Here is a 12,889-nt window from a genome sequence, read left to right as displayed (position 1 = left end):
TTATGCTATAAGTTGGTGTTTTTGTTCTCAAGACGATTATCCAATCACAAAGTAGAATGAGCCTCACATGAGTCTGTCCTTTGGGTTGCCCCTTTCAATGCTGATCCAGTCGGTTTAAACCTAAAAGGACTCTTTCTGATCTGAAGGGTCATTACCTAAACCCCAGCACCTGCAGCCAATGATGAATCAGCGCTTGTGCAGCCTCACAACAGCAGTTGCCTCTTGGGACTGAACATGATAACTGATTTAACCAACAGAAAGTTAGAAAATTAACAATGAAACAGAAACAGACAACCAAATTATTCAACAGAAAACAAGCAAATGGATAACTTTCTCAGAACATCTGTCCATAGACTGTCCTTCTTGGCAAGGAAAAACTAAAAAAAAAAAAGAGAAACCTCGAGGAGAACCACATTGAAGGAGAAATCCACTCCCTTGGACGCGCAGGCTGCAGATGTGTCCAGGACTAATGTGCATCCATTTATAGATAGAGTATAGATAGTTTAGAGATAGAGTGGGGCCAGAGCTCACCCAAAGGACAGAAGGAGGCTTATCTACAGTAGGGTAGGGGTCATACTAGCTAGGCATTGGGTTATCCAGCCAGTTGAGGGAAGGGAGGATCCGGGTCCACGGAACAGGATCAGGGCACAGGAGGGGCATCTAGTGTCCAACGGTCACTGGGAGGTTAGCGGCCAAGCATCTGGAGCAGCTGCACTCCCCAGAGGTGTGGGACAGGGAACATGTGAATAGCAATGAACGGACTCCAGGTGAACTGAATGGTGAATGTTGAAAGTAGGATAAAACAGAGGATAGTGCTCAGGTTACCATACTTCCCCCAGCTTTAGCTACTCTTAAGGCAGCTTAACTAAAACTGCAGGTTTTATTTCTGCTTCTAACTGGCCTGGACATAAGCCAATTCAAAGAGGAACTTTTTAAGTCTGGTCTTAAATGTAGAGACTGTCTTTAACATTGGCAGGAACTTGGTACGTGAAAGTTCTCCCTCCTACTGTGTTTAGACACTTTAGAACCAGTAGTCCAGCATGCTGAGAGTGGAGTGCTTTGTTTGGATGATATGGTATTATAGCATCTTGCAAATATGATGGGGCTATGCTCTTTATGGCTTTATAGAATTTCTCCACTGCGGAACTAAGGCATATTTTATCTTATATGTCAGGAGGAGAACTTTAAATTTAATTCTAAACTCGACAGGAAGCCAGTGAAGGGCCTCCAGCACTGGGATGATGTGTTCTCTTCTCTTAGTTCCTGTTAAGAGCCTAGCTGCTGCATTTTGAACTAGTTGAAAGCTTTTTATAGAGTTTTTAGGGCACGGGGCTAGTAGGGAATTACAGTAATCTAGCCTTGATGTAACAAATGCGTGGATAAATTTTTCAGCGTCACTTTTAGACAAATTTTTTTTCTGATTTTGATGATTTTACACAGGTGGAAAAGGGCTGTTTTACAGGCTTGGTTTATATGTGCTGTGAATGCGCTTCACAGAGCTCTTGATCAAATAAGACTCCAAGGTTCCTAACAGTAGAGGTGGAGGCTACACTGACATTGTCCAGTGTGACTACCCGGTCGGATAGAGTCTCACAGGCCTTTAGAGCCTGTCCTGGAGACAGCAGGAGTCTACAAACCAGCTTGGTCCTGGATTAATTCTGTTTTGATGTTGCTTCAGATCTGGCTACAGTCCTGGTTTAATCAGAGATGGGCACAGCAGACAAAAATTTTATGCAATTCAAAATAATGTTAATTTTAAATAATATGACTGTTGAAGTACAGAAATCATATTTGGGAAAGTACTTTTCAAGTAATAGTAACTGTAAGAGGCTGGACATAACATTTGATTTATGATAAAAAATTTATAATTGACAAAACATTAAATAATGCACAAAATGTGGTATTTTCAAAGATGGACACAAACATGAGAAAAGCTAAATTGTATCTGAAGAAGCGGTGCAAGAAACAAAAATGTTGAAATCATTCCATGTTGTAAACATAAAGTCACTTGTAGACTTACTCACAGTGAGAAGAGTAACCAAAACCCAAGTAAGAGTACTGTTACACTGTACAATATATTACTTATGTAGTAGGAAAAGTATAGTATCGGAAAGCTATTCTGAAAACAATTTTCATAAAAAGTAGCTCTATACAATTTCATGGATTTGAGATGTTTTATTATTTCAGATTTACACAGTACATACAGTGTGATATAGACTATATAAGGTACAAAGCTGCACAGGGTCATGTGATTTTTAAAAATATAATATATAATAATTTATTCATAATGTAAACCAAAATCACAAAAAAAAAAAAAAAAAAAAAAATACAAAAAATACAAAAAATACAAAAAAAAAACAAAACATGCATAGTCAGTTCCAGGAAGCTTAGTCATGGAAGCCACAAGGGTCCACATATCACAGTTTGTGTGGAATCATGTCATAAACTACTACTACCACTTTTATTCCATTTACTTCAATAAAATAGTACATGTTGAAAAATAACAACGTCATTCCCTTTAGCCTGAGTTAGCTGAGTTTTTTAGTTTAGTTTAAGGTGTAAGGTACTTAGAGATTTTTTTTATTGATCCTTTGTCTTGAGAGCCAAAATACCAGATTATAACATAAACAACTTGGCCATCATGCCCAATGTTTTTTGGAATTAAGAATAAAATCAGCATTACAATTGTTATCAGTAAAAGTAAATGATTATAACATGTTTACCTCATATCTGGGGACACAGAGCTTACATTCAGTTCCTTTAAAAGATCTATGCATATGTAACAGTACCTTATTATTTTGTGTAAGGTGCATGTTTTGGGTTTGGGTTTATTCCTGGTTTAGAATGGTTTTAGTTCTGGTTTAGTCTTGGTTTGAGTCCAGGTTTAGTCCTGGTATGGAGTTTCATATTTGATCACATTCTCTTTCTTTGTCTCACATTCATACTGTCACAGAAACACAATTCATTGGATTTATTTTTTAATTTGTCTGCATAGTGAGTACTTCTTCTTGTATGTTTGTATGTTATGCTGGTCTGATATGGGAGTATTCTGTACTCAGAGCTGCAGACTGACTGGAGGATGACTCTTCACTGACGCTTGACTCCGTTACAGCGCCCCCCCTGGAACACACAGGTACAGCAGGTGTACCATATTGTCAAAAAACACTGCTCTTCTGGCAATTACACACTATATATTATAATCATATTTGGAGTAACCTGCAAGATCTTTTAAAATGATTTCTTCCCAGAATGTTACACATTTTGAAATGGAGGCAGCTGGAGGTCAAAGGAGGTCAAACACCATAACGCATTGTACAACTGCATTTTATTTCTTAGTAGTTTATGATTTTACTGTATGTACAGACATTTAGACCACGCAATCAGTTTTCACTTCATCTACAGATATATTACACTTTTTACCACAAATTCTACTTTTTGTGAAGCTCAAATACAATTTTGAGGCTGGATAATAATATTTGTTTCATCGTTTGCAATCCAAAGCAAAACCCTGGACATTTCAAATGTTAAAGATTTAAAACCGTTAGCATTAAAATGTCACTTAACATGTGTTATGGCTTGTTTCATTTTGCCTCCATTCTGAACTTCTGAACATTCTGGTGACAAATCATTTTAAAGGGACAGTATGTAGCCTGCACTGATGAGCTTTAATATGAGACTAGAGAGATGGTTGCCATGGTAACCGACAGTAAAGAATGTGCATGTTTGTGAGAGTAGAATTCTACTCAGAAACTGACAGAAACTAACTTTTCTCCCTTAATTCTTTAAAACCTGGGGTTTTTGTATTTGTACTTTATCTACTGCCCGTGTTCTACCAAACTAGTGTGAATAAATATTGATTGATTTTTTTTAAATTTTAGGTAGTAATTTATTCTTTTATTAAGTAAACAGAATAATTGTCAGGTGTTTTGTCCATACGATGTATTTTGTATATTTATTGAGAATTGTCATGTGACATAGGCTTGTAGGCTGAGCATTGCACAGAATCTTACAGCTAACTTTAAGGAATAAGTCCCAGGAGAGATCACTAAATTACTCAAACATGCATGGATGATATCTAAAACCTCTTTAGGCATGTTTTTAATAAGGGAACAATCTTATAACATGGTAGAGAGCTAAAAAATATTTTCCTTAATACAGGAGGTAGTAAATGATGATGTACAAAAGTGACTGTACCTTATAGCCGGTCTTCTTGCAGTGATTCTTCAGCTTGTCCACATGTTTTTTTATCTGGTTGAGTTTTGGCTGAGTGGGAGTGATGCACAGATTCCGGCCTTGTCGGGTCACCAGGCTTGGGTCAGAGGTCACAGGTCAGGGGGCAGGATTCAGACCATCAGTCCTAAACCATAACAGTGTTGGATAGAGAGTGGTACTCACATGGTGGCATCGATGTCACAGCCCTGTCCCCCAACTTGCTCGAAGTAGTGCACCACAACTTCCTTAGGAACCACCTTGTTCTTCACCTCTAGGCAGCAGTCCATTGCAATCTGTCCCACAGCCACTGAGACAGGAAAGTGGGGGAAGGACAGGTGAGAACGGAGATATGTGAGAGAGGACAGGTGAGAAGGGGGGAGAACGTCTGATAGGGGATATGTGAGAGGGGACACAAGAGAGAACAGGTGAGACCGGAGACAGGAGGGAGGACAGGGGAGATGGGGGACATGTTAGAGAGGACAGGTGAGACAGGAGACAAGGGGGAGGACATTTGAGAGGGGATATGTGAGAGGGGACATAAGAGAGAACATGTGAGTCAGGAGACAGAAGGGAAGACAAGTGAGAGGGGAGACATGTAAGAGAGGACACCAGGGAGAGGACAGGTGAGAAAGGACATCATGAGAAGAACAGAGAAAAGAGACCAGAGATAGAGGACAAGGAACAGAACATAGGAGAGGGCACCAGGGAGGAAACAAGTGCGAAGAGACCAGAGAGTGGACATGAGGGAGACCATTAGAGAGAGGACACATAAGAGGGGACACATAATACAGGAGACAAGGGAGAGGATAGAGACAGGACACCAGAGAGAGGACACCATGAGAAGACCAGAAAGAGGAGACCAGAGGCAGTGGACAAGGAACAGGACATAAGAGAGGACACCAGAGAGGACATTAAAGAGAAGACACATGAGATGACACAAGGAAGAGGACAGTTTCCATTTATACTCACCTGAGCTCAGAGGGAGAGGAGGTGAGAGAGGACAACAGAAAAGGACAACAGAGAGAGGACACTAGAGTGAAGGCAGTTTCTATACAAACTCACCTGAGCAGCAGCAGGCTATGAGGACACAGACGAGGACAGCGCAGGGGACACGGGGGATGCAGAGGACTGGAGCAGACATGTTGTGTGGAAGAGAGCAGAGATATAGTGACCTCTCTCACAGTCAGCTGCTGCTTCTTATACTCTCTGGGTGCACACTTTCACTTTCCTTTACTTTTGTGTAGCTGTTCCTGCCCACACACACACATACACACACACACACTAGGATTCTGTGCTTCTTACAGTGGAGAGGAGGGACATTTTACATCCATTCATTTCTTGTAAAGTGATCATTTTATTTAAATGTTTGGGGTTTTTTTTCAAGCTGGAGGACGTATGTGGGGTCAAGGACATCTGGGAATCCCTGCTTAGACTGTTGCCCCCACGACCTGGCACCGGATAAGCGGGAGAAAATGGATGGATAGATGGATGAATACTTTAATAACCTTAAAGTGCATATGACATGTTTTCCTGTTTTGCAAATTCTGAGTTCTAAAATGTAATACCTCTACCTATGTTGTCATGTTTATTGTGTTTTCATAACTATTGTGCAAATTAGACATGTTTTGGGCCACATTTGCTGACAGATAACAGTTATGGAACTACCTCTACATGTCATATCTTCTGCTCGTGCCCAACCAAGAAGTAATATTATAAACCAAAATGACAAAATTAGAACAAAAATAGGCAAAATGATTTGTCTTAAAAAGAATTAAATGAGTCTAGTCCGTCATATGGACCTTAACCATAGTCACTACTTACCTTACAACTACTTATTTAACCTAAGCCCTAAATTTAAAATAAGCCCTAACCTTAATTTAAGCCATAACCTAACCTAAATCCTAACTTTAAACTAAAACCTAATCTTAACCTAAGGCCTAATCTTAAACTAAACCCCAGCCTTAATCTAAGACATAACCAAACCCCTAACGTTAAACTAAACCCTAATCTTAACCTAAACACAAATTTTAATCTAAACCCTAATCTTAACCTAAGGCCTAAATTTATACTAAACCCTAATCTTAACCTAAGCACAAATTTTAAACTAAGCCCTAATCTTAATTTAAGACACAATTTTAACCTAAATCCCAACCTTAACCTAAGCCCTAACTTTAAACTAAACCATAATCTTAGCCTATTTTAACCCACATCTGAACTTCAAACCATGTTGTTGACTTAATAAAGGATTTATGTCACAGGGACCTGATCTTTGCAGACTGATATTCCCCACACTCTGATAAATAACTGCTGTAATGCCCTAGAGCCCCACACCTCAGCCCTGACACAAGGCCAAAAATGTGTGATAGTAGTGCTCTGAGAGAGTTTGAGAGCAGGGTATCAGCTTCTCCTGTCCAAAGCATCCACGATTTATAAGAAGAGCTCCTGTTTTATGAGAAGGCTCCTTTGTGGTTTCTCTTTCACAGAGCAGTGTCTGGACTTCCCCTAATATGCTACAGGAAGAGCTGGAACAACTTGCTCGCCTTGGGAACAGGCTTATGACAATGATTTTATTAACTATTTACATGCCCAAAAGTTTGGACACACACTATTTACAGTGTAGATTCTCACTGAAGGCAACAAAACTAGGAACAGACACATATGGAATGTATCAAAAATAAATAAACTCAAAATAACCTCAAACTTGTTTAAGATTAAAAAAAAAAAAGAAAAAAAAGCTTTTACCCTTAGCTTTGCTCACCACCTTGCACTTTTAGCATTTCTGGACCCAGACAAGGCACAGTAAAAAACATTTCAAGAGACTTCATCAAAAAGCTCATTGAGAGAAGGCCAAGGGTTTGCAGCACTGTCAACAAAGCAAAGGGTGGCTTACTCTGAGGATTTGAATATAAAATGTATATATTAAAAATAGTACCGGTAGTTATTCAACGTTTTTCTTGACTACATAAGTCCATATATCTTACTTCATCAAATTTATGTCTTCCAATTGTATACAAAAGGTAGAAATCTTTTGACTGGTAGTGTGGGTCTAAACAGATTTTTAAACCTGTACATGTATTGGTAATTGAGTCTGCAATTCAATCATGTGTTTGTAATTAGTTACATTAGAAATCGTATAAGTTACTGAGTACTAAAGTCCAGACTGTGCAATCTATGTCTGTCTCTGCTCCTTTATATACAACAAAACACACAACAGCACTGCATCTCCTGCTCTGATTGGTTAGAGCCCAGAGAATATGACGATACATGCAAGTACAGTTTTGGCAGAAGTACTTGTAATTGAATACATTATTGGCCAAGTAACTGTACTTTTACTTGAGTACAACTTAGTATTGTTGCGATGCTAAAATTTCAAATTCGATTTCACATACTAACAAATAGATCTGATACTCAGTGATTGCTGCCGTGGCTGTGTCTGGGCAGGTGCAAGTGCAGGGACGGGGCACCCCGCCTCAGAGGATGGCATGGGAGAGGTGCACCCATGGACTGTCCCTGACCCTAGAAACATAACGTAGCAGATTGGGGAGCTTTCCCTCTAGTGTAAGTACCCCTTAAGGCTAGGGGTCCTTCACCTAACTTGCCCCAGCTTGACCCATGCTGTTTTATGTCTCAGGTCCTGTACTAGGACCTTGGACATCTGAACTCAGCACCTTACCTCCGCACCTTACCTTATTTTAGTTAAGCTAGTTTTACCTTAGTTATAAGATAAAAGTTGTACTGATACAGCTCAAGATCATTTTCAAGCTATACAGAAAAAGGTCAGTCAGTAAACCAGTTGCAGTAACTAGTCCATTGACTTTTTGTTTTGTTTCTTAAATATAGTGAATATCAAGCCTGACCTTAATGCTAATTGTGTGATTGTGAAACTGAACCAGGCACATAGTTTCAGTTTCATTCGAAGCTGAAAAACATATGAGTACTGTATACTACTGCTTTTCCAAACAAACCAAAGTGGGTAGTGTAGCCAGAAATTGTAGTCAAGTAAGAGTTATGTTTCTTCAAAGCATTACTCAATTAATACTACTCAAGCAAGTACTCAAGCACTCTAACTTACCGTAAAAGCCCTTTATGTGGGCAAAGCAGACATGCCGACACGTTTCAGTCACATAAGTGGTTTTCTTCGGAGAAAACATGAAGATTTAAAATACCAACAGGTGGCCTTAAATGTAGGAACATGGTCATATGAGGTGGCCATGTGAGGCCAAGTGACCACCCCATCACAAAAAACACACAATACAATAAATCACAATAAAATGATGGGAAAAGACAAAAAAAGAGAGAGGTGGTATGTAGAAACTACTCATAGTTGTATCAAGTATGTGATCAGTGTGTACACTAATAGAGGTGGGTAACCACTAAGACTAAAAGATATATTCATTTAGAGAAATCAGTGCAAATACATTAATACAAAGCAGCTCATCAAATTCATATTGGTACATACACAGTACAGGAGTTCTCAAGACTCAACAATAAGTAGGTTTGTTGCTTATTTTGAGGAAAACAGAAAAGTCAATGTCCTCATTCAGACATGGGAAGTTCATTACTTGCAACATCAAAATGATTTCCCCTTTTCTACCCCTAATAGTTTTGGGGATGACCTTGACATGACATGACTTTCTCATGACATGAGGTTTTGGGTAAATTGGGTCTTGTGTCCAGATAGCATATTTGTGTTCAGAAAACTGGCCTCTTAGTCTCTTTAGTTAATCCAATATAGAAACACTAATATAGAAACAGAAACAGAAACAGAAGTGAATGTAATTTGAAGAACAAAACATTAAAATAATGCAATTAAGTAAGTTTGGTATTTGTAATATGATTGACACAAAAATGAGACTAACTAAATCATATATCAAAGAGCGGTGCAAGAAACACAAATGTTCAAATAATTTCATATTGTCAACATTTTTGTCACTTGTAGATTTACTCACAATGGGAAGAGTAACCAAAATTTTACTGTATTTTTATTTCAGTAAAATATTTCTCAAGTAGGAGTAAAGATATGCTGCTAGAAAAGTACTCTGAAAAATACAGTTTCTTAAAAAGTAAATGTAACTGAGTACTACCAACCTCTAGAGATGTGCACAGATAGGGCCCAGTGGTGCTCAAGCACTTGCCCCTTTGACTTCAGTGCTCTTGTGGTCACATAGTCATTTATCAACAATAACGACACAAAGTAAAATGTGGTTATTCAGTATTACAATATTACAGTCAAACAGACCACAAGACTCCACTCCACAGGTACAATGTACTGTAAGGTATTTTGTAGAAGTGCACCACTACATCAAAGTGTTATCTTGATTTACCAACACTAATAATAATAATAATAATAATAATAATAATACATTTTATTTGAAAGCGCCTTTCAGGACACTCAAGGACACTGTACAAGACAAAGTTAAAAACACATATTTACAGATAAAACAGAGATACAAAACTGGATGATGGTGAGAGTGATTATATGGTGTAGGACTGTGTGAACAGGTGGGTTTTGAGTCTGGATTTGAAAAGTGGAAGAGAGTCAATGTTGCAGAGGTCAGGAGGGAGAGAGTTCCAGAGCTGGGGAGCTGTCATGATGTCAGTTTTCCCTGTCCTCCCGTGCTCTCTCCCCCTCCCCTACCTGTGTGTCTGGAGCTGGGTGGAGTGCCTGACTCCTCCCGTGCACACCTGGGGTGCATCAGCCTAATCACCACCACCTGCTGCTGAGTACAAGAAGGCTTGGCAGTCTACACTCGGTGCCAGACCGTCCGCGTGTAAAACGTGAATGTTTCTAGCTAAGCTTTGTTATTTGGTACTTTCCTGCAAATGCTCATTTGGATTTATGCACCCTCCAGATTCCTGCCTCCACTCGCCCAGCTCCTGCCGTCACGTTCCAGTCCCGGTATCGTCTCCTGCTCGTCTCGTCTCCGGCTCGTCTCGTCTCCTGCTCGTCTCGTCTCCTGCTCGTCTCGTCTCCTGCTCGTCTCGTCTCCTGTCCGGTCCTGGTCTCTGGTTTGTCACCCGCTCCCCGCTCTGGTCTTCGTCTGCTCCGCCCGCCCTGGTACCGCACCTGCTTCTATCCCCGTCCTGGTCCTGTCCTGCCCGCCTCTACCTGCACCGCACCCGCCTGACCCGTCTCCCGCTCCCCGGTTCCTGTACCTGCTCTTGTGACCTGTTTAAAGACTGCATTTTCACCGCTGTAAATAAACACTGTTAAAACTGCTCTGGTCTGCATCTTTTGGTCCTATCCGCACCGTTACGACAGAACGGTCTGGCCACTATGGACCAAGCAGGCTCAGACCCGGACCAGACGCGCCGCCTCACGCACTCTCACCCCGAGGCGGTGCTGGGTCAGCATGAACAATCCATTCGAACTCTATTGGAGCTAAATCAGACATTGTCCCAGCAGGTGGCACAGCTTAACCACCAGGTGGCCGCGCTCCTCGTCACCCCGCCTGCTGCAGCTGGAGCGCCGCCACGCCTCCCGGAGCCGAGAGGCACGGATCCGGAGCCGTATGCTGGACAACCTCACCTCTGTCGCGGATTCCTGTTCCAGTGCGAGTTCATGTTCCAGCAATGCCCTTCTCGTTTCAGCTCGGGGGCCACCAAGATCCGGTATATATGTGGATTACTCCGGGGCAGAGCTCTCCAGTGGGCAGAGGCGCGCCTAATGAAGACGTCTGTGGATAGCCTGGATTTTAATGAATTTGTGTCCACGTTTAAGCTGGTGTTTGACCACCCGCACTACCAGGACAATGCTGCCTCCCGGTTATTGACTCTCAGCCAGGGCTCCAGGACGGTAGCGGATTATTCCATTGAATTCTGGACACATGCGGCGGAGCTGGACTGGACGGACAGCGCGCTGCGGGCTGTGTTTGTGCGGGGCCTGAACGAGACTTTGAAAGATGAATTGGTTTCCCGGGACGAACCCCCCGACCTGCGGAGCCTCATCTCCCTCACTCACCGTATTGACAACCGGCTACGGGCTCGTCGCCGAGAGAGACGCCGGTCACCGGTCCCGCCGGAGCCACGCGCTGCCCCGCCCCCGCCAGATGAGCCCATGCAACTCGACAGGACCCTTGTGTCGGCCGAGGAGCGTCAACGGAGGCGTCGCCTGGCCGGGGCTTGCCTCTACTGCGGTGAGCGCGGACATTATGTGGTCACTTGCCCAGTTCGGCCAAAAGGGGGGGCCCACCAGTAGCGCTGGGAGTACTGGTGGGCGAGCAACACATCCTGGACTCTACTAATAGACTGCGGCTCAGCGCCACCCTGTGCGTTCGCACAGAGACTTTATGCGTTTCCGCCCTTATCGACTCCGGGGCTGAGAAGGACTTTATTGATGCCCAAGTCGCGGAGCAGCTCGGGGTCTACCTGGAGCCCCTCGAACGCCCCTTAAATGCCCAGGGGCTCAATGGACGTTTTCTGGGGCACATCACCCACATCACAGAACCTGTCACCGTGATTCTGTCCGGCAACCACCAAGAGAACCGTCAGTTTCATGTCCTGTCCTCCTCCGCTTCTCCTCTGGTCCTTGGTTACCCCTGGCTACGCGCCCACAACCCTGTTTTCGATTGGGCCAGGGGCGGAGTTTCGGGCTGGAGTCCCGATTGCCACGCCAAGTGCCTTCGGTCCGCCCTCCCTCCGGCCGGGAGGTCCGTTCCTGTCGCCGATCCGTCCCCAGACACCCCCAATCTGTCCTCGGTGCCTGCTGAATATCACGACCTGGGGGAGGTTTTTAGCAAGAGCAAGGCCCTCTCTTTACCGCCCCACCGCCCATATGACTGCGCCATTGACCTCCTGCCGGGTGCCCCACTACCATCTAGCAGGCTATATAACCTGTCTAAACCTGAACGCGAGTCAATGGAGGACTATATCCGTGGGTCCCTTGCTGCCGGAATCATCCGCCCGTCCACTTCACCCGTGGGAGCGGGGTTCTTCTTTGTGGCCAAGAAGGACAAATCCCTGCGGCCTTGCATTGATTATCGGGGTCTGAACAATATAACTGTAAAGAATAAATACCCGCTACCCCTACTGGACTCGGCATTTACGCCCCTCCACGGTGCGACCATCTTTTCCAAGTTGGATTTGCGGAATGCGTACCACCTGGTGCGCATCAGGGAGGGAGACGAATGGAAGACGGCCTTCAAGACACCCCTGGGACATTTCGAATACTTGGTTATGCCCTTCGGTCTCACCAACGCCCCTGCCGTATTCCAAGCCCTCATCAACGATGTGCTCCGTGATTTCCTTAACCGATTCATCTTTGTTTACTTGGATGACATCTTGATTTTCTCGCGGTCCCCCCAGGAGCATCACCAGCACGTTCGCCAGGTTCTCCAGCGCCTCCTCGAGAATAAACTGTTCGTGAAAGCTGAGAAATGCGAGTTTCACGCAGAGGAGGTCAGCTTTTTGGGCTTCATTGTGGGGCGGGGCCAAGTAAGAGCTGATCCTGAAAAGATCCAGGCTGTCACTGAGTGGCCCATTCCTACCAACCGGAGACAGCTCCAGAGATTTATCGGCTTTGCCAATTTTTATAGACGTTTCATCCGGGATTTTAGTAGGGTTATCTCGCCCTTAACTAAACTCACCTCTCCTGCTTTGCAGTTTGCCTGGTCCCCTGAGGCGCAGACAGCCTTCGAGAAGCTTAAGAGACTATTTACCTCCGCTCCCATCCTGCACC

At 43.3% G+C, this 12,889-nt stretch overlaps 1 protein-coding gene across 1 annotated transcript; it reads right to left on the bottom strand.

The window, feature by feature from the left end:
• Window positions 1-2,459: 2,459 nt before the first annotated feature.
• Window positions 2,460-5,396, bottom strand: ccl19a.1 (chemokine (C-C motif) ligand 19a, tandem duplicate 1). The gene is made up of 4 exons (XM_033973401.2): window positions 5,275-5,396; window positions 4,396-4,519; window positions 4,195-4,309; window positions 2,460-3,120 (listed from the first exon to the last, which is right to left on the bottom strand). Exons 1-4 carry the CDS (start codon window positions 5,351-5,353, stop codon window positions 3,088-3,090), a joined length of 351 nt encoding a protein of 116 aa, XP_033829292.1. The 5' UTR covers window positions 5,354-5,396; the 3' UTR covers window positions 2,460-3,087.
• Window positions 5,397-12,889: the final 7,493 nt, after the last annotated feature.

Source organism: Periophthalmus magnuspinnatus, chromosome 9, assembly GCF_009829125.3.
Source record: "Periophthalmus magnuspinnatus isolate fPerMag1 chromosome 9, fPerMag1.2.pri, whole genome shotgun sequence".
Taxonomy (NCBI): domain Eukaryota; kingdom Metazoa; phylum Chordata; class Actinopteri; order Gobiiformes; family Gobiidae; genus Periophthalmus; species Periophthalmus magnuspinnatus.
Note: the sequence above shows the minus strand (reverse complement) of the source record. Positions and strands in the feature narration are given on the sequence as shown.

Excerpts from the sequence above, each read along its gene's own strand:
- ccl19a.1 (XM_033973401.2), bottom strand. The coding sequence starts at position 5,353 with ATGTCTGCTCCAGTCCTCTGCATCCCCCGTGTCCCCTGCGCTGTCCTC. Across the intron at positions 4,310-4,395 it reads TGTGACATCGATGCCACCAT|CCTGGTGACCCGACAAGGCC; the intron begins GTGAGTACCACT and ends CTCTGACCCAAG. Across the intron at positions 3,121-4,194 it reads GCAAGAAGACCGGCTATAAG|GGGGGGCGCTGTAACGGAGT; the intron begins GTACAGTCACTT and ends TGTGTGTTCCAG.